Source organism: Eschscholzia californica, unplaced genomic scaffold, assembly GCF_041429995.1.
Source record: "Eschscholzia californica isolate CP2 unplaced genomic scaffold, dmEscCali1.0.p SCAF_5, whole genome shotgun sequence".
Classification (NCBI taxonomy): Eukaryota; Viridiplantae; Streptophyta; class Magnoliopsida; order Ranunculales; family Papaveraceae; genus Eschscholzia; species Eschscholzia californica.
Genome location: NW_028238472.1, coordinates 27,118,408 through 27,140,926, shown reverse-complemented (window position 1 = coordinate 27,140,926; position 22,519 = coordinate 27,118,408). Strand labels below are relative to the sequence as shown.

General features: G+C 40.4%; 1 protein-coding gene across 1 annotated transcript; it reads left to right on the top strand.

Annotated features, from left to right (window-relative positions):
• The first annotated feature begins 10,276 nt into the window (after positions 1-10,276).
• On the top strand, positions 10,277-10,996 carry LOC147538052 (uncharacterized). Its single transcript, XM_086642938.1, has one exon. The coding sequence runs from the start codon at positions 10,277-10,279 to the stop codon at positions 10,994-10,996; it is 720 nt and encodes a 239-aa protein (XP_086499064.1).
• The last annotated feature ends 11,523 nt before the right edge of the window (positions 10,997-22,519 follow it).

The window sequence follows — 22,519 nt, the reverse complement described above, 5'->3', positions numbered from 1 at the left end:
TACTCATTGGTCCGCATACATCCGTATGTATGAGTTCCAAGGGTTCTTTGGCTCGGTCTCCTTTTCCTTTAAAAGAAGACCTCGTCATTTTACCCATTAAACATGATTCGCATGTGTCATATGATTCTAAATTATACGAACCTAGAAGTCCATGTTCATGGAGCTTCTTCATGCGTGTCATGTTAATGTGACCCAAACGACAATGCCAAAGGTAACTTGGATTTGAATCATCTGACCGTAGCCTATTGGTTTCTATGTTGAAGACTTCGTTCTCAATATTCGTAATATAGAGACCGTTGTATAGCTTAGCACTGGTATAAAACATTTCACCTTTGTATAAAGAACAACGCTGGTTTTTTATTAATAGGTGATATCCCTCTTTGTCTAATTCTGAGACTGAGATAATGTTTCTAGAAATAGAGGGTACATAATAGCAATTATGAAGTTCTAAAACTAGACCAGTTTCCAAAGGTAGACTGAAAGTTCCTACAGCTTTCGCAGCAACCGTTGCTCTATTTGCTACTCGTAGGACAAGCTCCCTTCCAGATAAATACTTGATTCCCTTAAGGCCCTGCACATCATAAATGATATGAGCACCACATCCGGTATCGAATACCCAGGATTGAGAATCAAATGTATTTGCTAAGTTAACTTCGATAACATAGATACCTTGGTCGGAATCGTGAGTTCCTTCCTTTTTCCTTTTGTTCTTTTGAATCAGTTGAAGTTCTTTCTTTGATTCAGACATTCCAATGCCTCTCCGGATTGCCTTAGAAGTTCCGTACTTCCTCAACTGTGATTTGTTTCGGGACATGTCCCTTAATCGACGGATGATTGTGTGCGCATCCATTTTCCTGAATCTCTTTTGAAGATTAGGCTCCATGGTTGCCAACATAAGGCAAGTTACTGAAATTGATTTCATCCGGATACTTTTGGCCTGCTTTTGTTCCTCAATCTTTGAGTTCGCAGTTATTCTTGGAATAGGGGTATCCAGTACGCTTTCTTTGTTTGTAGATTTGAGAACACTTCTCAATCTCTTTTCCCAATCAAAGAAGTTATCCATGTTCAATTTGTCCTCATCAAGGATTGAACATAGGTTGAAAAGATTGATTTTTGCCATAGTAAAACTACATGAAACAGAAAAAAGGATTTTTCTAAGTATTACATTCGATAATTTTTGCAAAAAGTCCTAAGTTTTTGCCACATTATTCAAGATAAAACGTGTCCCTAGATGAATAATGCGATTCCGAGATCCCATCTCTCAAGGATTAAGCGGACTAGGGCCCTGCCCTTAATTCCCATTGATTTAGGTGAGTGAATACTTTCACTGATCATACCATATGATTCTCGGTTGATGGATTACATGTTTAGTGTAAAATCCATCCTTTTGCCTCGAGTATCCAAGACTCTCTTGCTGATCTCATTGAGTAGAACCATTTAGACATGTAGGCCTCTTCTATAGGCCTACTCGCAATGTCCCAAGGTAGAGGAGGTACTCTGCGAAGGCCGACCCACCTTCCTCGAACAAGGGCGCAAGGAGTGTCTTAATTTGGATAGGCACTGTACTCAAAATTACTTTTAGGGACTTTTTTGCTAGTCTGGCGTTCGTTTTAGTGAACTAATTAGCCTAACTAACATCCACGACATAAAGCGTAAATAAGTAAGTAAATGCGCGCGAGAAAGTAAATCAAGCACATATGGATCCTAGTATGGCCCCTAACCTAGAAGATCTAATCTCCTTTGGTTTGCTTCTTGTTTCGCCTTTTTAGTTCGTCTAGATCTCCGTCTTTGAACCTCCATTGATTTCTCCCACTCGCCTTTGAATTTCTTCCTTGAGTTTCATCAATAGACTCATAAACCCTAAACTCTAATTACAAGACTCAAACGATTCGCAGATCGTGTAAACTTGAAATTAAAATTATTACAAAACATGCACCCATCCGTGCTCAAAACAAGAATAAGAAATAAATTCTATGGCCATACTAGTTTCCGCATTCACATCACATGCAATCATATAATATATTTCAAGGCTATCAATTATATATGCATGTATATCCGGGAGATACTTTTGTCGACATCCGTATGTCATGTACGCACCTTAAGTCTACATCAAAAGATTAGACTAATGGTGTGTCTTGGTTTGATTTTAAAATTTGATTTTAAAGAGAAATTCCGTTTGGGCCTTGAATGGCCCGGGTTAATTTCGGAAATATTTGGATTGGAATTTTGGGAGAAAATTTGGATAAAACTCCCACTCGAATAGTGGTCCCTTTTCGTGGTCCGAAAAGCCTTGAAAAGACCCGGGACAAGTCCTAGACAAGTCCCGGCCCAAGCCCACAAAAGGGCTTGGACAAGGTCCGGATATGGCACGGCCCATAGGGCCGGCATGTCCGAGCCGAGGCCAATAGGCCTGATCTCGTCCTGGCCGGAGCCAGGACGCTAGTCCAAGCACCAGACGCGTCCTAGACGCATCTGGTGCTGGACCGGACCAGCACTAGGTGTCTCGGACTTAGTCCGAGACACCCAGGACCCCAGACGCGTCTGGTAGTAGCTATTGGACGCGTCTGGAAGACGCGTCCTGGTTAAGCTACTGGTCGCGTCTGGAAGACGCGACCTGGAGCAGCTGGACGCGTCCTCAGACGCATCCAACAGTAATCTGGGACGCGTCTACCAGACGCGTCCTCCAGGCTACTGGTCCGGCCAGGAAGCTTCCTGGCCGGACCTATTGAGTTTCTAAAAAACTCAATAGTTTCCCTTTTTTTTTTTTTGTGTTGCAATTTTAAATTGCTTTTTCCAAAATTTGAAACACTTCTAAAATATTTCAAATTCTTTTTAGAACTATTCTAAATTTCCAAATTTTGTTTTTCACAAGTTTCCAAAAAACTTAAAACAACTCTTTTAATCAAACCAATTTGGATCAAAATTTTAGGTTTTGAAATTCTTTTCAAGAACAAATTTTGAAATCTTTTGACAAATACTTGAATCTTATTCAAAATTAATCAAAAATTTTGTGTTTTAAACACTTTTAAACACAATAATCTATCTAGAAAAGCATGGAATTGGTCCAAAACTTAGATAAGATAGGCTAATTGCAAGAGGCTCTGACGCCACTGTTGGGTTTTACACCCTTCTACTAGTGTTTATAGCGGAATTAAGACATCTAATGTCTACACTAGTATTCCCAGGATCACATGCATAAACCTATGATAATCATTAATTAAAACTAGAAAGATAAATACCTTGTTCGCTAGTTTTCCCTCGAACCTTTCCAATTGCTTATGAGAAGATCAAGAGCTTCAAGTGTAGCTCCTCTACTTGGGACACGAGCAAACAATTTGATCTCCCGCCTTGTTGTATAGCTAGCACACCAATGGTGGTTGAAAAGAAGAACTCCTTTCTTCTTGACTAGATAGATAGTTAATGGGAATTAGCTCACTTTCTCCTCTCTACTTGATGTGGTAGAGTAAGAAAGCTTAGAGAGAAATTCCACACCTTATTCTCTGCCCTAAGAGTGTTTATATAGAACCCTAATAAGAATCCACCTCCTTTTAGGTTTCCTAAAACACCCTTTAGAATAAGATTTAGGGAAATAGTCGAAAATAGCAACTATTGATATTTTCTCAATTCCCTAAGGAGGAGGTGCCCAAACACCACGAAAATTGGCAGATATAATTTTTATTATATCAGCAACTAACCCTCCAAAATTCAGCCCAATCCGAGTCCTAGAAGTACCCGAACCGGTCTAGGCCCAAAAACCCTGTTTTTGGCCTTTTTGTACTATCTTTGCCTAATTCCTTTTTAGGCCTATGAGATATGTTTATGGGACACTCCCATGATTATATCTCACTCCCACTAGTCATATCCTAGATCAATTTGTCACTCTTATGTGTAACCCGTTGTAGGATCCGATCGAAGTTAGCCGCGAATTACTTCGTAATTCGACGATCGTAGTTGGTCTCTAGCTACAACTCTACGATCCCTAAATCAATCGGACTTGATGATCTTCCACATCAATTGTCCTATCCGACAAATTGTTCGCATTGTCACCTTGGTCGAAGGACATCTCCTTCAACTCCTTCATCTTCCGATCAAGATCTCCCAAAAAATCTGAATCTACAAACCCAACTACCGAACAAGAAGTGTTAGCCCTTCTGTCGTAAATCAGACCAAGCTCCGCAGTTCCTCCCAGATACCGCAGTATCCATTTCACAGCCTGCCAATGACCTCTCCCAGGTCTGCCTAGGTATCTGCTTACTACAGTAGCAGCATGTGAAATATCAGGCCTTGTGCACCCCATAGCATACATAATGCTACTGATGTGGCGTGAAAATGCCACATTTATGTCACTTAACTTTGATGAGTTAGTTCTTTTCGAGTTTTATTTCTAATTATTTATGTGTTTTCATTGCTAGGTAGTTTATTTGGGGTTTGGCGTGTAAATCGGAATAAAGAGAGCGAATTATCACATTTTCATCTTATGCGGCAAAAGGGAAGAAAAGAGTACCAGGGGTATTTTGGTCAATATCAGAAGTCAAACAACAAGTGAGGTCAATGACGAGTCCGACGGTGAAAACGGAAGTCGATTCGGAGTTCGGACGGAAAAGTTGTGAATGAAAGAAGTCGAGGTTCGGTCTTGAAACAAGGATTCTATGAAGGCACCCCCTTGGTTCTAAATGTAGAGACAAGATGAAGGCACTCCCTTGCTTTAGAAAGAAGCCCAACCCAAGAGCCCAAAGAGGAAGAGAACAATAGAGATTCTATGGGCACCCTTTTTGGTCCAAGTCAAGAGTCTTTAATGATGGACAAAGTCAAGGGTTTGAAGTAGTCTAAAGACTTAGTCAACTTGACTAAGTCTAGGGTTTTTATTCAAGTTAGACATTATTCATCATCTTCTTCACCAAGCAAGAGAGGGAGAAAGGGGTTCTAGGGTTTTTTGTTCTTGAAGCTTGGTTTTGGGTTGAGGGCTAGAAAGAGAGAAGGAAGAAGGAGGAGGGCCGGCCAAGCATAGGCCGGCCAGCACACTAGGCCGGCCTAGCTTGGCCGGCCGAGCAGCAGCCCGAGCTGCAATACGAGCAGCAGCTCGGGACTGCTGCAACACGGGACGGCAAGATATAGCACGACAACAGCAAGGCACAGGGGCACGCTATCAGCACGGGACTCGGGAAGCTTCCACTCGGGATGGAGCCACACGAACGGCAGCTTGCTATGCACGGCCAGGTCGCGGCTGCGAGTGCTTGCAAGTGCTCGGGACGGCTTGCAAAGTGCTCGGGACAGCAGCATATGTGTTTGTGATAATTTAATGTGTTTGATAATAAATTGATGCACCCGAAAGGTTGCACACCCAAGCGGAGGTATCAAGTAGTAATCCGGCAAAGCCGGGATCGATCCAAGGATAGGAAGGTAGTTTGGATATCGAAGGGTCTTATTCGTCGATTTAAGTGTTACTAGCTAACTTAGACTAAGACGAAAAGGGAACAAAGGTAAATGAGGAGTTTTATAATCGAATAACTAACAAAAGAAGAAAACAAGTAAAACAAACTAAATTATCAATGTAAACAGGCGAGAGAGATTCGAGAGAGGAGTTGAAGGAACAAGAGTAGGGAGGCAACAAATAAGTGAGAGAAGTGTCGAGGTCCGGGAATCCGTTGTGGTGAACCTACAACTATTTACGGTCCAATCGAATGTATTGATACAAACCTAGTCTCGATTCCTACGGTGGATGTTCATAAGCACTATGTACGTTCGGAGATAATACTTAGTCAAACAAACTTCCTAAACGATTAAAACCGAATCATCGAAAATGTCGTCTAGCCGCCTAACTATGTGAAGTGCATGACAAGACACATGAAATTTGGGTCTAGACTACGATCGATATCGATCACTTTGCCTAATCGATTAACTATGCGAAGTACTTGATAAGACACATGAAAAACGATTGAAACAAGTAATCAAAATAAGAGAAACATCAATTTATTGTCAAAACATCAAATCATCACATAGATAATCACAAATTCATCACATTTCATCTCATATAATCGACACACTAAAGTAGCTAAACATGGTGATTGAATAAGAAATGGAAAGAAAACGATGAGAGAATCCCCCTTTTTCGATGTGGTTCGAGGCTAAGATCGTCGGAAAATATAAGTCTTTAAGGTGCAGCCGATCTCCCCTTAGCAATTTCTGGGTTCCCCATAGCGACCACCAGCTACCTACTGCATTTGCATAAGGCACCCGAGACATGTACTCCGTCTCGTCAGTAGTTGTTGGTGACAGTTCCCCCGAAAGCTTGAAGTGTGCTGCCAATGAAGTACTGACAGGTTTTGCCTCAGTCATACCAAAACGTTCCAACAACTTCTCGATGTACGTCTTCTGAGACAAGAATAGTTTCCCAGCAGATCTGTCTCCCCGTATCTCCATACACAATATCTTTCTTTTCATTTCAAACTCACCTTTTAACTGATCCTTAAACATGTGAATTTCCGACATATCCTTGCAAGCTATCAGCATGTCATCCACATATAGGAGTAAATACACATAAGAACCATCTGATAGTTTCCTGTAGTACACACAGCTATCATACCTGCTTCTGTCATAGCTTTTTTTAATCATAAACATGTCAAAACGCTTATACCACTTCCAAGGAGACTGTTTCAATCCATACAAAGACTTCTTCAGCAAACATACCTGGTCTTCTTTCTCGAGAATTTCAAACCCCTCCGGCTGACGCATATAGATTTGTTCCTCTAGCTCTCCATGTAAAAATGCAGTCTTAACATCAAGCTGCTCAAATTCCATATCACACAAAGCAACCATAGCAAGTAATACTCTAATAGAGCTATGTTTAACAACAGGAGAAAATACCTCATTGAAGTGTCTATCCCTTCTCTCTGTGTAAACCCCTTAACTACTAACCTTACTTTGTATCGTGCATCTTCCACCCCTGGGATTCCTTCCTTCTGCTTGAAAACCCATTTGCTACCAAAAAGCTTCTAACCCTTAGGCTGCTCAGCTAATTCCCAGGCTTGATTCTTCCGAAGAGACTCAATCTCTTTATGCATGGCAAAAGACCATTGCCTCGATTCATCACTCCTCATAGCTTCTTCATAGGTGCATGGTTAACCTCCATCAATGTTTTCCCCCACAACAAGTGGGAATGCAACCATATCTGCCATCCCATACCTTTCTGGTGCCCGATGTCTCTCCTTTCCTTGTTCCTCGTAACACTGTAATTGTAAGAAGTGACTCGAATATGGATTGGTATCGAACCTGGTTTACGACCCGCCGACCCGTTTACAAGGCAATGGTTCATCTTCCTCAGCTGGCGACCCGGATGTCTCACCAACCGAACCACGAAAATCTCTGTGTTCTGTTCTCGATTGTTCTTTAATATTTCGACCACATGCTGCATCCTTTCTCTTACTACCAAACCATCACCTAAACTGCTTTCTTCCATTGACCTTCGTCTCAACTCATTTGAATTCAATGCTGCTTTAACATCCTCAAAAGTTGTAGTTGGTTTACGAGACATAAAAGAATCAACAGAGCCTTCATATGATGGTGGCAGGGATGCAAGCAATAAGTACTGCCTTATCTTCTTCTTCGAATTAGACATCTATATTTGCCAAATCTAAGAATACTCGGTTGAGTTCATCCATATGGTCTTTCAAAGATTCTCCTTCTACCATCTGTAAACTAAATAATTTCTTCTTTAGATACAAACGATAAGTTAGGGATTTCGTCATATACCTTGTCTCCAGCTTACTCCATAACCCATCGGTTGTAGTTTCCGTCGCTACTTCCCGCAAGACGTCATTGCTCAAACAGAGTAAAATCTGACCATGAGCTCTCTCCATGAGATCTTCCTTCTCTACTCCTGATAATGATTCAGCGAGTGCAGCCTTCCCATTCAACGTCTTCAGCAGACCCTGTTGAACTAATACTGCTCGCATCTGAATCTTCCAAAGATTAAAATCGTTACTTCCATCGAACTTCTCTATCTCGTATTTCGCCATCACAGAAACCTCAATACCCAGGCTCTTATACCAGTTTTTTATGCCAATCGGGGTTTAATGTGAACAATACGAGTGATCCAGACAAGCTATAGGAATTGTAAAGAACAATCAAGAACAGAACACAGAGATTTACGTGGTTCGGTTGGTGAGACCTACTCCACGGCGACAACAGTGCGATGATTTCCACTATGATAAGCAAACAAGTTTACACAAGAGATTTAGTGAGATGTGTCTTACTGATATCTCCTTAGGGTTTAGTTTATATAGCCATGAAACCCTAATCCCATCGCCTCACCGACTCTCTCTCTCTACAACTGACATTATACACGGATAAACACTAATCACCGACATAAGCCTAGCTTTCGCATACCAGCTCTGTCTCAGCAATCAGCTCCGCTAACGGGTCAGAGATTCGCCGCCGAGCTTGTAAACGGGTTGGCGGGTCGTAAACCGGGTTCAGTACCAATCCATATTCGAGTCACTTCTAACAGGAGTAGTTCCGTTATGGAGTACACCAACGATTTCTATAAAACGAAGACGCGTGTAAACTTCGTTGAATCAGAAAGGCATGTCAGACATTGTTATTTGATGGGACTACGTCCAAGTATTAGGAATTGGGTTTAGTTACCACCTTGTTGGACTTTGGCAAGTGTTGTACAGTTGGCAATGAAGGTGGAATCACAATAAATAAGACCGAGTAATCGCTATAACCAGATTGATAAGGGGCAGCAGTTGGAGATGTCATTCGCTCGAGACAGTGTTGTTTCAAAGACATGGGCAAAACCATCGTTTATACAAAGTTCGGTATCAACACCAAACTCTCTAGGCCGTGGACAGAATCGAACCTTTGGGACAACTAATTTTAATGCTGAAAATCGTGACACTAGAAATTAGTTTGTGGGTGACAAAATAAAATGCTTCAAGTGTGGAAAAGAGGGGCATAAATCGGCTGAATGTCGAGGAAAGAATGTATATATGCTAGTTAATGAAGGGCTTGAAGATTTTAAACCTTTCCAACACGACGAGCACAATGGTTGATGATGCACAAAATGTCCAGACATTGACTAACGTCTGAAGAGTCAAAGATCAGACCAGAGGTCTCTTGGAACAGCTCGGCTTAAGGCAGCAGGACAGCTAAAACCCCTGATGGTCCACCACACATTCCCCTAACTGGGAGGTCGGCCAGAAGAAACCAGTCTACACAAAACGCCCTTAGCATGGACAGATCAGCCCTGGGATCTCTAAAGGAATAAGGGGGGTCTCCACAGGTTCAACCCATATCTTACGCCCAGAACTGGGGAGATATCAGCGCTGCGCGACCTAATGACTTTATCCCGGACTTTCCAGAAAGATCTCAGTCGGCCACACATCTTGAAGTGTTTAAGCCCGGTTGGTTTCCACGTATCTAAAGGAGGGAAACTTCTCCTTTAGAGTCTATCACTTCGGCAAGATATCAATGAAGTATCCTTGAACTTAGGAACTTTCACTTATCAAAGATCCGGGATAGACTCAAAGAGAAACCCTAGATACGCAAAAGAGGTAACTTCTATTACGGTTTGACGGCCACCGCCTCACCATCGCCACTAATCACAGTCGGCCTAACTTCGCCTATAAAAGGCCCCCCACATCGTCCTTTACAGGACACGGTCTCTTCCGAACAGACACACACTTTCTCCCCAAAAATACGATATCTTCATACTAGAAGGATCACCCCCAGAAGTACAGTTCTCACAACTCGCCCCCAAAAGGATCGATCAATATCCACTCTTTTACTGCAAAGTGCACCCTGACTGTCTTGGCGTCGGAGGGGTTTCCGAACCCTCTGCAAGTTTTCCCCCCGGGAACGGACGAACAGGAGCAAGAAGCAATGAGCGAGGAACTGGGTCAAAGAAGCGGAGCAGAGCAGAGCAGAACAGGAAATCAGAGCTAAATAGAGGAATCTTTCTTCTGACAACAGAATATTCCATCATAACAGAGGTTTTCATGCATCAACTCCCTTTTTCATGTTGATTTAACCAGGAGCTAATTTTCGACACCAGCAATGATGATGCTGAAAATCTATTAGGGTTTATCGAAGATGAAATTTTATATGATGACAAAGATCTGCAGACTCTCGTTGTCTGGGAGCAATGCTAACACCAAAATCCATCGAAAACACGCCACAACGCAGTACCATCTTTAAAACGAGATGTTCAACAGTGGAATGACTTTGCAGTGTTATCATTGATAGTAGTAGCTGCGAGAATTTTGTTTTTAGAGAAATGGTGAACAAGTTGAATCTTGATATGCGACCACATCCAAAGCCATACGAAGTAATCTGGTTCAAGAAAGGGGGTGAAGTAAAGGTAACACATCAATGGCGTGTCCCCTTTTCTGTCGGTAAAAGTTATGCGGATGAGGTTTTATGTGATGTCGTTTTGACGGAAGTTTGTCATTTATTGCTGGGTAGACCATGGCAATTCGATAACAAAATAGTTCATCTCGGAGAAAAGAATATTTATTCTTTTTACAGGAATGGAGTTGAAGTGGTTTTGGCGCCGATGCAAGATGAAGACTTCCTCAAAGGTAAAAAGGAAGAAGAACGTGCTTCTTTGAGCTTTCAACAATTTCTAGAAGAGTTCGAGGCAGATTCGACAACATATGCTCTTGATTTGAAAGAGGTGAAGGAACGACAACAACAAACACATTCTGCTGAAATACCAAAACTGGTAAAAGAATTTCCTAAAGTATTCCCAAGTTATCTACCTGCCAAATTACAACCTACGAGAAGTATCCAGCATCATATTGATTTGGTCCTAGGAGTTAGCGTTCTGAATTTGCCGCATTACCGTATGAGTCCAAAAGAACATGAAAAATTCATTCTACTTGTAATGTTTCTAATTTATATGCTTATCATGGGGACGGAGCAGCAACAAACTAACTCGAGGACGAGTTTTATTCAGGAAAAAGGGATTGATGCAAATGATTCTGGAATATGGTAGAAATTTCTAGGGTCAGTCAAGTCATTAGTCTAATTAGTCTAAGAACATTAAATTCTAAATATTACTGAAGTGTCTAGGTAATGTGAGAGTGGTCTAGTTGCTGTATAGGGAAGTGGAAGGGTTGTATCTGAAATGCTATAAGTAGAGAAGCTCTCTAGTTTGTAACTCAGTCTACATCTTTTTTGAAATCAAGTAATAGTAAAGGTTTTTTCCCTAGCAAAGGGTTCTCAAAGTCTTTTCCTTAGTTTCAACTCAAGAAATCAGGACTCCGATGGTGTTTGGAGTATTGTCCTTCTGATTCGAAGGAAACAAGTACTATTCTGTTTGCTTTATAATTAGGGAATCCAAGCTAGTTAAAACACTAACTTCTGCTTATCTTTTCTGTAGGATTTTTAGGATTCCTTATTTGAGTGGGACTCTACTACGGTGTTGCCTATATAAGAACAATTGAGAATTCTGTAAAGGGGTGGAATTTTCTCTAAGAGAATCATCTCTCTCACACATTAAAAAAAGAGAAAATTAAAGTGAAAAAGCTTACATTTTTATTGATCTAGCCAAGAAGAAAGGTTCTTCTCAACTTTCTATTAAGTTCTAGCAGACATTAAGGAAGGGAGATCAAGTTAACCTACTCAATGTCTCAAGTAGAGGAGCGACAATTGTAGATTTTCATCTTCACACGCGATTGGAGAGGTTCGAGGTAAAAATTGCGTTGAACGTTAGTTTTTCCCGATTCTAGTTCTTATTAGTTGTTGCATATGATCCTGGATAACTAGTGTTAAACATTAGATGTTTGAGATGTAGGGTTTTGGGGTTATCTAATAACCATTGTACGTATCTAATACTAACAATCATCTAACTAGTGTTCTAAGCGAAATCTCAATCATCATATGATTAACACTAATTAACCAAGATCATATGCATGAACTAATAATGAACTAGAAACAGAAAGTAAAATACCTGGGTTCGCTTTCCCACGAACTAGATTCCATTAACTTTATCCCGAAGAAGATGAGAGCGCCATACCTCGTTTTTCTACTTGAGACACCCGAGTAAATAACTTGATCTCCCTTCTTTGTTGTCTGCTAGAACTCCATTGAAGGTTGAGAAGAAGAACTATTCTTCTTTTGACTCCATTAGATAGATTGGGAGCTTTTTCTCTAAAACCCTCTCTCTCCATAAGCTGTATATTGTGAGAGAGATGAAATTTTCTCCGGAGAAAATCAGCACCTTTTCTGTTCTCTAATGACCGGCCAGGGCAGCCCCCTATGGGCTTGTTCTGGATGACGGACTTCCTTAATATGGCCGGCTAGGGGAATCCCTTAAAGGGATTCCCTTCCCGACCCAAAAGTGTGTTGATTTGCCCTTTTCGGATTTCTCTTTCAAGCCTGATTCTTTCTATCTTTTTAGCATTATCAGACTGGATCATATCTATCTATAGGCAAGCTCCCATGAGTCAACTCTCTCCGATCAAGCTACCACTCTTTGGTGTAACCCGTTGTAGGATCCGGTCTATCTTAGCCGCGGATTACCAAAGTGATCCGACGATCGTAAGCGGCTTCTAGCTAAGCATTACGACCCCTAATTGGACCGGACTAGATGATCTTCCGGATAAACTCATCGTCATCCTAACTGACAAATTGTATGCATTTCCACCTTGGTCGAAAGACACTCCTTCGGAAGGACATCTCCTCAAACCAAAGGACTATATCCTTCAGTCTCCCACTTGTACTTAGAACAAGTGCAATGCTCGATTCCTATGTCCCTTCGCATCTCATCTGATACGTCACATCTTTTCATACTTTCTTGATCTGGAGAACAACTATAAAGCTAATGATTAACTATTAATCCATTACAGTACGGCCGTACATTTTTAGTTGCTTCTCCTCAAGTGGCCCGGAGATACTAATCCTAACCTTGTTAGGAGGACATAATCCAGTTTTGTACTCCCACTTAACTTCATGTCTATCGTGTCATTCCCGGTAACTCCGCTATTATAACCTCCTTTTACGGCGCGGCATTTGGCGGTACCAAAGTTTGACAATCCTTACATAAGATGAGTGGAGCACTCATGTTTAAGGAATCTCTCTGATCTTGCCTATAAGAGTTCATGACGTATTTCAATACTCATTGAAGAACTCTCATGTTGGGTTATCCAGTGTATATTTCCAATCCTACACCCATGTAATTGACTTGAATTCCCAATTCACATAGTCCATGAAACTGTCCTGTCAGTCAATCTCACATGCTAGTCTTCTTAAATCATTGTTGTCCATGCAATGAGCTGTACTAGGGAATTAATAATGAATTTATTCCAAATTCACTTAGTAGGGGTTCGTTTACCAGATCACGTATCTGATAATCCTACGTGGAATGCTTCACTATTTTTGGACTGTCGGTTAAATACTAAACCACGATTTAACGACGAAATAATTAAATTATTTCAGATAATAAGAGTTTGCAAATCTTGAGCCTTCTCACGTAACTCCTTACACCCTCAAGTTTACCAGTCAAAGCTTTTCAGGAAAGCTTGATGCCTATGACCCTAGAATCACTTCCATATTTGGTCTTAGGTGACAGTTTAGTTGGTAGATCAAATCTATGTGGATTTTGCTGGTTATCATCTCGATGATAATTTCTAGTATTCTAATACTAAATTAAAGCTTATTAAGCTTTAACCATGGGAGTGTCCCATAAACCTATCTCATAGCCCTAAAGAGATTTTAGGCAAAAGATAGCAAAAAGGCCCGAAAATGGGGTTTTGAGCTTGAACCGATTAGAGCACTTTTAGGACTCGGATTGGGCTGAAAATTGGAGGGTCGGTTCCTAAGATAAGGAACATAAAATGTGATAATTTACGTTGGATTTGGACGTTACAGATGTGACACAAAAATGTCACATTTGGAGAGCTTAACTTAGACTAATTAGTCCTTTTCGAGTGTTATCAATAATATTTTATGTGTTTTTCATGTTAGGTACTTATTTTGGAGTTAAGCGTGTGATTCGGAATAAAAGGAGCGAACTATCACTATCATTTCATGTGCCCAAAACAAGAGAAAATGACTTCAAGCGAATCAAATTACAAGTGGAGGCAATGACGAGTCCGACGGTGAAAACGGAAATCAATTCCAAGTTCGGACGGGGAAGTTATGAAAGAAAGAAGTCCGAGGGTATTTTAGTCCTTTGTGACAATTTGAAGATGTAGAGACAAGGATGGAGGTACCTCTTAGTTTCTAAACCAAGCCCAAAGCCCACACAAGCCCAAAGAAGAATGACAAGGAAGAATTATATGAGCACCCTCTCTTTATGGATTAGAGTCAACAAAGTCTAAATGAATTGACTAAGTCAAGGGACTCTAGGGTTTTAGTAGTTTAGGCTACTATTCATCATCTCTAGCTGGGGGAAAGGAGGCAAGAAAGAAGAGAGAGAAAGGGTGGCTAGGGTTGGTGTTCTTGGTTGCTAAAGAGAGAGCTTGAAAGAGAGGGTTTGAAGAGAAAGACAAGAGGGAAGAAGGAGGATCCGGCCAAAGCATAGGCCGGCCGAGCAGCAGCTCGGACTGCAGCACTAGCAGCTGCTCGGGAAGCAACCAGGAACAGCAAGTCGCGCACAGCAAGCTTCCACGAACAGCAGCAACCGGAACGAGCAAGGAACAGCTGCAAAGAACACGGCACAACAGCTTCCGAGCTCGGGACGCGGCTGCAGGTATCTTGGCCGGCACGGGAGCAACGCTCGGGACGCAACCAAGGGACATCTGGCTCGGACAGCAGCATACATGGTCGGATCTATATGATTTTAGGCCGGAATTTGTTTTGCCGAATTTCTAGGGTTCCGACCACTTTCTTGCCGGAAACCTTAGGGCTTTTACTCCCCATGTTCTTGGCTAGCTACCCAAGTGGTTTGATTTGATTTTGGGCTACAAATTTCTAGAGAGAGAAAGCTAGGGTTAGCTTTAATGGAGGTTGTGTTGTAAATGGAGAAGATGATGGTGGTTGCTATGGGGAACCCAGAAAATTGCTAAGGGGAGATCAGCTGCAACTAAAAACTCATATTTTTCGAAGATCCTAGCCTCGAACCACATCGAAAAAGGGGGGTTCCCTCATCATTTTCTTTCCATTTCTTTTCAATCACCATGTTTAGCTAACCTTAGTGTGTCGATTATATGAGATAAAATGTGATGAATTCGTGATTATGTTTAATATGATTTGATGTTTTGATTATAAATTGATGTTCATTTATTTCGATTATCGTTTTGATCGTATTTTCATGTGTCTTGTCAAGCACTTCGCATAGTTAATAGACGAAACGAAGTATCCGATATCGATTGTAGTCTAAGTCATAATTTCATGTGTCTTGTCATGCACTTCACATAGTTAGGCGACTAGTCAACACTTTCGATGACTCGGGATTAACCGATTTAGACGTTTGTTTGACTAAGTATGATCTCCGGATATACGTAGTACTTAAGGACATCTACTTTAGGAGTCGAACATAGATTATACTTTGAAACATTAGATCGGACTACATATAGTCGTAGGTTAATCATTATGGATTCCCGGGTTCGACACCTCTCTCATTTATTTGTTGCCTCCCGACTCTTGTTCCTCCGATACTTCTCTCGAATCTCTCTCGCCCGTTTACATTGATTGTTTAGTTTAGTTTTACTCATTTTCTTCTCGTATTACTTATTCAATCTAAAACCCCCATTTATCTTTTTTCCTTTCCTATTTAGTCTAAGTTAGCATTTGATACATAGACCGGGGGATTAGACCCTTCGACATCTAAGCTACCTTCCTATCCTTGGATCGATCCCGGTTTTGCCGGATTACTACTTGATACCTCCGCTTGGGTGTGCAACCTTTTCGGGTGCATCAGTCACCTCCTCAAGGAATTGAGAAATTATCAATTAGTTGTTATTTTCGGCAATTTCCTTAAATCTTATTCTAAAGGGTCTTTAAGAACACCAAATTAGAAGTGGATTCTTATTAGGGTTCTATATAAAGACTCTTGGGGCAGAGAATAAAGTGTGGAATTTCTCTTAGAACTTTCTTACTCTACCACATTAAGTAGAGAGGAGAAAGCGAGCTAATTCCCAAGCTATCAACTAGTCAAAGCAAGAAGAAGGAGTTCTTCATATCAAACCACCATTGGAGTGCTAGCTAGCTTTCAAGGTGGGAGATTAAGTATTCCATTCGGTGTCTCAATAAGAGGAGAAACCATTGGAGCTCTTGGTCTTCTTAAGCGATTGGAAAGGTTCGAGGGAAAATAGCGATTAAGGTAATCAACTATTTTCTTTATAGTTTAATCATCAGTTTATGCATGATGATCTTGAGACCATGCTAATGTCAAGACATGAGATGTCTGAGATTCCGCTATACGACATTAGTAGACACCACCATAACCCAACAGTGGCGTCAGAGCCTCTTGCAAATAACTAATTTTTGCTAAGATTCGAACTAATCCATGTTTGATTAGCTTCAGATATGGGTAGAAATACTCTACTTGAGTCTTTCATATTTAGACTTTTCAAGACTTTTCTTGAGTGAGTCTTATCATCTTCTCGATCTATTTCCATAGATCTTTTGATGCCCAAAAGCCTTTCACCTTTGAGTGTGGTCCTTTTAATTGAGCCAGTTCTAAACTATTTTCAACATCAGAATGTTATTCTCAATGTCTAGTATGTCGTGTACAAACTGGACCAAAGAAAACTGGGTCGCTCCCACTAACCTTTTTGAACTTCCTGAATTCAAGATTTCTCTTCATTCGCAAAGAAACCAACTCTTGATTACTTTGCAAAATCGAAGATTCCTACTCCTACTTGCCTACTTGAATCCACCGATGGATTTTTGAAGCTTGCGATTTCCACTAGTTTGTAGAAGTGTTAACTTCCACTAGGATGTGACTCGTACACATTCTTTTGTTAGTGATTGATCAGTATGCTCTTTAAGCTTCGTGACTTGAGAGATGGTGTTTTCATAGTCTATACCATGAATTTGGTGACCTTCTTTCTTAGTCTTGCTTTGGGAAACACCAATGTTTCCATCCTTGTCTGCTTTTCACTATGAAAATCCTATTTGTACTTAACATGAACTATTCCTGTAAGAAAAATAGATCAAGTTTCAAACTTGATTTCAAACATGGATTCAATTCTGATCTTATGACTCCAAGTCATATTTCGGAGTGATTCCGTCATAGCTGTTGTGTGGGTAGCTCATCTCTTGTTCAGTAGGATTTGGTCCTCTGAGATAGATCTATGATCCTTCAAGGCCTACGAGGGGTTTGAACAACTTTGAGATGTTCTCAATTCCTTGAGTGTTCTCATTCGAATCTAATTCGACTTATGCAGAAGGATCTCCGAGATCTACTATCTCTACCTTTCTTTCCATATCTAACAACTAAAATAGATATGAACCGCAATTTCTAACATTCGCATACCGTCATTGGTCTGTAATACCATTGTCAGTTTGTTGCTCTTATTGAATTTCTTCGATATCTTGAATTTCTCCCACTTGTCTTATTGGAATAACTCTTATTTCACGCAAGACACATCACGAACAACAAACTCTTTGTTCTCTGATGGATTGTAGAAGAATCCCCTATGTTTCTTTAGCTTTAGACGGAATGTGGTTAGGTAGGATAAATGACCGTGTTTGAGAATATATCCCATAAAGTGTTCGGAAGATTAACCTATACCCATCATTAATCGACTCATGTCTAACATGTTCGATTACTCCCACTGGACTCATCACCCATATGATGTGTTTGGAGCAAGATGAGAAACTATTTCTCAATCTCTTGATGGTCATCAAATTTCTGACTTAAATATTCATCATCTCGATTCAATCGAATGACTTATATTTTTTTCAAGTGGATTTGGGTTAACTCTAGTTAGTGTACTAATGGTTTTATATACATCCGTATGTGTGAAGACTATTAGTTTACTAGTCATATCTTCCTTTCGAAAAGGTGACTTTGTCAAATAGTCTTTTTGGACAAAATTCACATGTGTTGTATGATTCAAAATCATTAGACTTAGAAGTCCATACCATTGGATCTTCCTCATGTGTCTTATGTCAATTAGACGCAATGACAAAATGAGAGTTGACCGGTTTGAATCCTTTGATTGTAGCCTATGGTATCATTGTTAACGTGTCAGTTCTCCTAGAACCGACTTTGTTAATTTAAGACTGATTTAAAACATTAGATGTTTCTTGAAGAACATAATAACACTTATTAAGTTCTAAGCTAGATCAGTGTCTAAAAGAACATTTTTTTACCCAATTCTGCTCCTTAGCAATTACTTGCTTCTGCTCCCTCTTGGATCTTTTCTCCTTTTAGTCAAGTATATAATTCCTATGAGGGAATCCACAAAACTTGCTAGATTAACTTTGTTAACAAAGATGCAAGAACCAGAATTCTCAATTCGTTTCTTTTGTCTTCCAGGTACTTCGGGTAGTTTCTTGTAATGGCTTAGCCATTGCTTTTAAAACTCTGACCCTATGTCCTAACGAATCATAAGAACTCTTCTTATATTCCTTTGGTTGTTGAATCTGAAGAACTTTGTTTCTTAGATTCAAACGTTCCGCAATGTTCTTTTCAGTTGTTTTCACAAACTGAGGTAACAACGAACAATAGGAATGGGATATTCTCCGACGTTTTCTTTGTTTCGAATTCGATTATGTTTATCGGATTCTAATCCAATCAAGGAAATAACTTTCGTTTTATTCCTTCTCAAGGAATGAACGAAGGTTGGGAAACTGTTTTCTATTTGTCATATATACTCTACTCTAAAAGAAAAAGCAAAATCCTAAAACTTATTATCATAGCAAAAATTTAGTTTTTGCCACATTATTCAATGAAACATCCCCGGTTGAATAATGCGATTCCAAGACCCCTTTAACACCATCGTCCTGGGTGAGTAACTCTTTACTAATCATAATCCTATGACTCTTGGTTGATGAATAACACGTTTATGTGTTCAATTCCTCATTTGCCTCAAAATCTAAAACCCTTTTGTTGACTCGTTGAGAATATCCAGTTAGACAAGTAGACCTCTTCATAGATCTATCCGTACTGTCCCGAGGTAACAGATAGACCCCTGCGGAGGTAGACCCACCATCGATGAACAAGGGTGCAACAGGTCTCTTATTCTGGGTAGGCTTTACTCAAAATTCTTTTTGGAGACTTTTACGTAATTTATCAAGTTTGCGTTACTGTGAACTCTATCATAGCCATTCATTACTTATTACGTAAAGTTTATGTGAGTTTGCGTAAGGAATTTCTTAATTCTTAGTATAGGCCCTAAAAGATCAAATCTTTTAGGTTACCTCTTGTTCGCCTATGGTTCGTTTGGATTTACGTCCTTGAACCTCCATTGATTACTCTCACTTGAACCATGATCTCATCGTTCGGTTCATCAATGGATTCTACGACCCTATACTCTAAGTATTATTCGGCACATACTCCTCTGTGCTTAGGAAAAAGAGTCGATTACTTATCTAAAGGCAATACTATTCTACGCATTCACATACATATACATACAAAATACGACATTCATAAAATAAAGTATGTATCCTAGATTCGTTTTTAGTTTTGCTATTTGTGGGAAATTGTGATATATCTATGTCAATCATGCTTATAGTCTATTTTCGTAAAATATGAACTAATGGCACGTTATGTTTCTTCCTTAATGATTTCTAAAATCGATTCAAGGAAAAATTTTGTTTGGGCCCTCGGATGACCCGGGTCGATTTCGGAAAAATTTGTTGAAAGTCAGAAGAAGAAAAGTCAATATCTCCCACTCGGATTAAGGCCCGAGTAATACTCGAAAGACCCAAGTTAAACTAGGTCAACATGCCCTTTGACTTAGCCCGGGTTGCTCCGGACAAGTCCAGGACTTAGCCGTAGCACTGGCCGAACCGGACCGGCACGTTCAAAACGTGTCTTCTGGCCGTAGACGCGTCTTTCCGAGCTGAGACCTTCTCGGACAAGGAGTCCGAGAAGTCCGGTCCTTCCCAGACGCGTCCAAGATGCGTCTGGATGGCCTGGTCGGTCGCGTCCATGACGCGAGCTGATAGGACTCGGACGAGACAAAGTCGCTTCCCGATAGGATTCGGACGTGACAAAGTCGCGTCTCAGTGGGACTCGGACACGCGTTCCAGACGCACTAGGAACGCGTCCAGGACGCGTACTGGACGCGCCCTTTGCGCGCATCCAGCTCATTGGCCAGGAAAATTATTGTTTTTTCAGGTTTTTCTTGACTAAAACTCCTGTCTTCATCTTCCTTCGAAACGCCATTGTTGCTGTTTTTTCAGGTTTTTCTTGACTAAAACTGCTGTTTTCGCCTAGAAAATTACTGTTTTCGCCCAGAATACTGCTGTTTACAGCTAGAAACTGCTGTTCATACCTATAAAGTTGTTGTTTTGTGATATTCATCACCAAAACTCATGATTTTGAAACCCGTTTTTTAAAATCTATGATCCGTTAGATTTGTCTTCGAAAATCCTTTTCAAAAACACCAAATCTAACAATTCTACGCATTGAAACTCTTTCAAATACGTGTTTCGATTACGAATAAATCTAATTAAAACTAACCAAAATGTGTCCGAATCTCTATTCAAACTAATCTATCTAATAAGTAAAGTCTGAATCTAATTCGTTCTAGCCAAAACTAGTTACATGCAAACGGCTCGTAATGACACTGTAAAGTTTTGGGGTTATCTAATAACCATTGTACGTATCTAATACTAACAATCATCTAACTAGTGTTGTGAGTGGAATCTCAATCATCATATGATTAACACTAATTAACCAGGATCATATGCATGAAATAATAATGAACTAGAAACTGAAAGTAAAATACCTGGATTCGCTTTCCCACGAACTAGATTCCATTAACTTTATCCCGAAGAAGATGAGAGCTCCATATGTCGTTCTTCTACTTGAGACATCCGAGTAAATAACTTGATCTCCCTTCTTTGTTGTCTGCTAGAACTCCATTGAAGGTTGAGAAGAAGAACTATTCTTCTTTTGACTCCATTAGATAGATTGGGAGCTCTTTTTCTAAAACCCTCTCTCTCCATAAGCTATATATTATGAGAGAGAGGAAGTTTTCTCCAGCACCTTTTCTGTTCTCTAATGACCCTTATATGGGCATTACCTTAGTAGAGTCCCGCTCAAATAAGGAATCCTAAAGAGTCTCACAGAAAAGATAAGCACAAAAAGGAGTTTAACCTATCTGGGATTCTTAATTAGGGTTTTACCCTAATTGGGGCATCCATAAGTATGGCCGGCCAGGGCATCCCCTTATGAGCTTGTTCTGGCCGGCCCACTTCCTTAACATGGCCGGCCAGGGGAATCCCTTACTTCCCTGGCTAAAAGTGTGCCTTTTTGCCCTTTCCGGACTTCTCTTTCAAGCCCGATTCTTTCTATCTTTTTAGCACTATCAGACTAGATCATATCCATCTATAGGCAAGCTCCCATGAGTCAACTCTATCCGATCAAGCTACCACTCTTTGGTGTAACCCGTTGTAAGATCCGGTCTATGTTAGTCGCGGATTACCGAAGTGATCCGACGATCGTAAGCAGCTTCTAGCTAAGCATTACGACCCCCAATTTGACCGGGCTAGATGATCTTCCGGATAAAGTTATCGTCATCATACCTGACAAATTGTACGCATTTCCACCTTGGTCGAAGGACACTCCTTCGGAAGGACACCTCCTTCAGAAGGACACCTCCTTCAGACCGAAGGACTATATCCTTCATCAGATTCCGCTTACAAAATTAGTTAGTGTATTAGATACATACAAAAACCTACAAAAATTATATATATTTAAAATTTAAAGAAAAAACAAAAGAATTAGTTACACAAAATGACCAAGTGCCAGAACTCTCGTATTCGTATGTTTTTTGACTTAAATAATAATTATGAAATATTTTGTTTGTTTCCAGTCGTTTTCAATACTATTTTGACTTTTTGTTATTTCCGAGATAGCCCCCAGCTTTGTGACCGCTTTCCTGGCTAGCCCCCTTTGTCAAAAATACTCAGATGGCCCCCTTTTTGAGTCATCGTTATAACACTGTAACCAATCATCAATTCTCTCTCCTCCATTTCATCATCTCTCTCTGCCACCTCATATTCTCGCCACCTCATTGTATTCACCAGTGAAGGTCGCCGGCCGGCCAATTTTTCGACTGGCGACCTTCAAACATAAATTTTTCGCCCAATTTTTCGAACAAACCTAGCTCCGGAGAAGGGAAACCCCTTCGCCGGATTATTTAGAGAGAGGCGAGAAAATTTTATTTTATTTTATTTTTAGAGAGAGAAAGAGGAAACAGAAATTTTAAAAAATAAATTATGTTTGAAGGTCGCCATCCGGAAAATTGCCTGGCCGGCGACCTTCGCCGGTTAAGACGATGAGGTGCGAGCATATGAGGTGGCAGAGAGAGATGATGAAATGGAAGAGAGAGAATTCATGACTGGTTAACGGTGTTATAACAGTAACTCAAAAAAAGGGGGTATATGGGTA

What these genes read in the sequence shown, in the direction of transcription:
- LOC147538052 (XM_086642938.1), top strand. Translation starts at nt 10,277, where the DNA reads ATGGTGAACAAGTTGAATCTTGATATGCGACCACATCCAAAGCCATAC.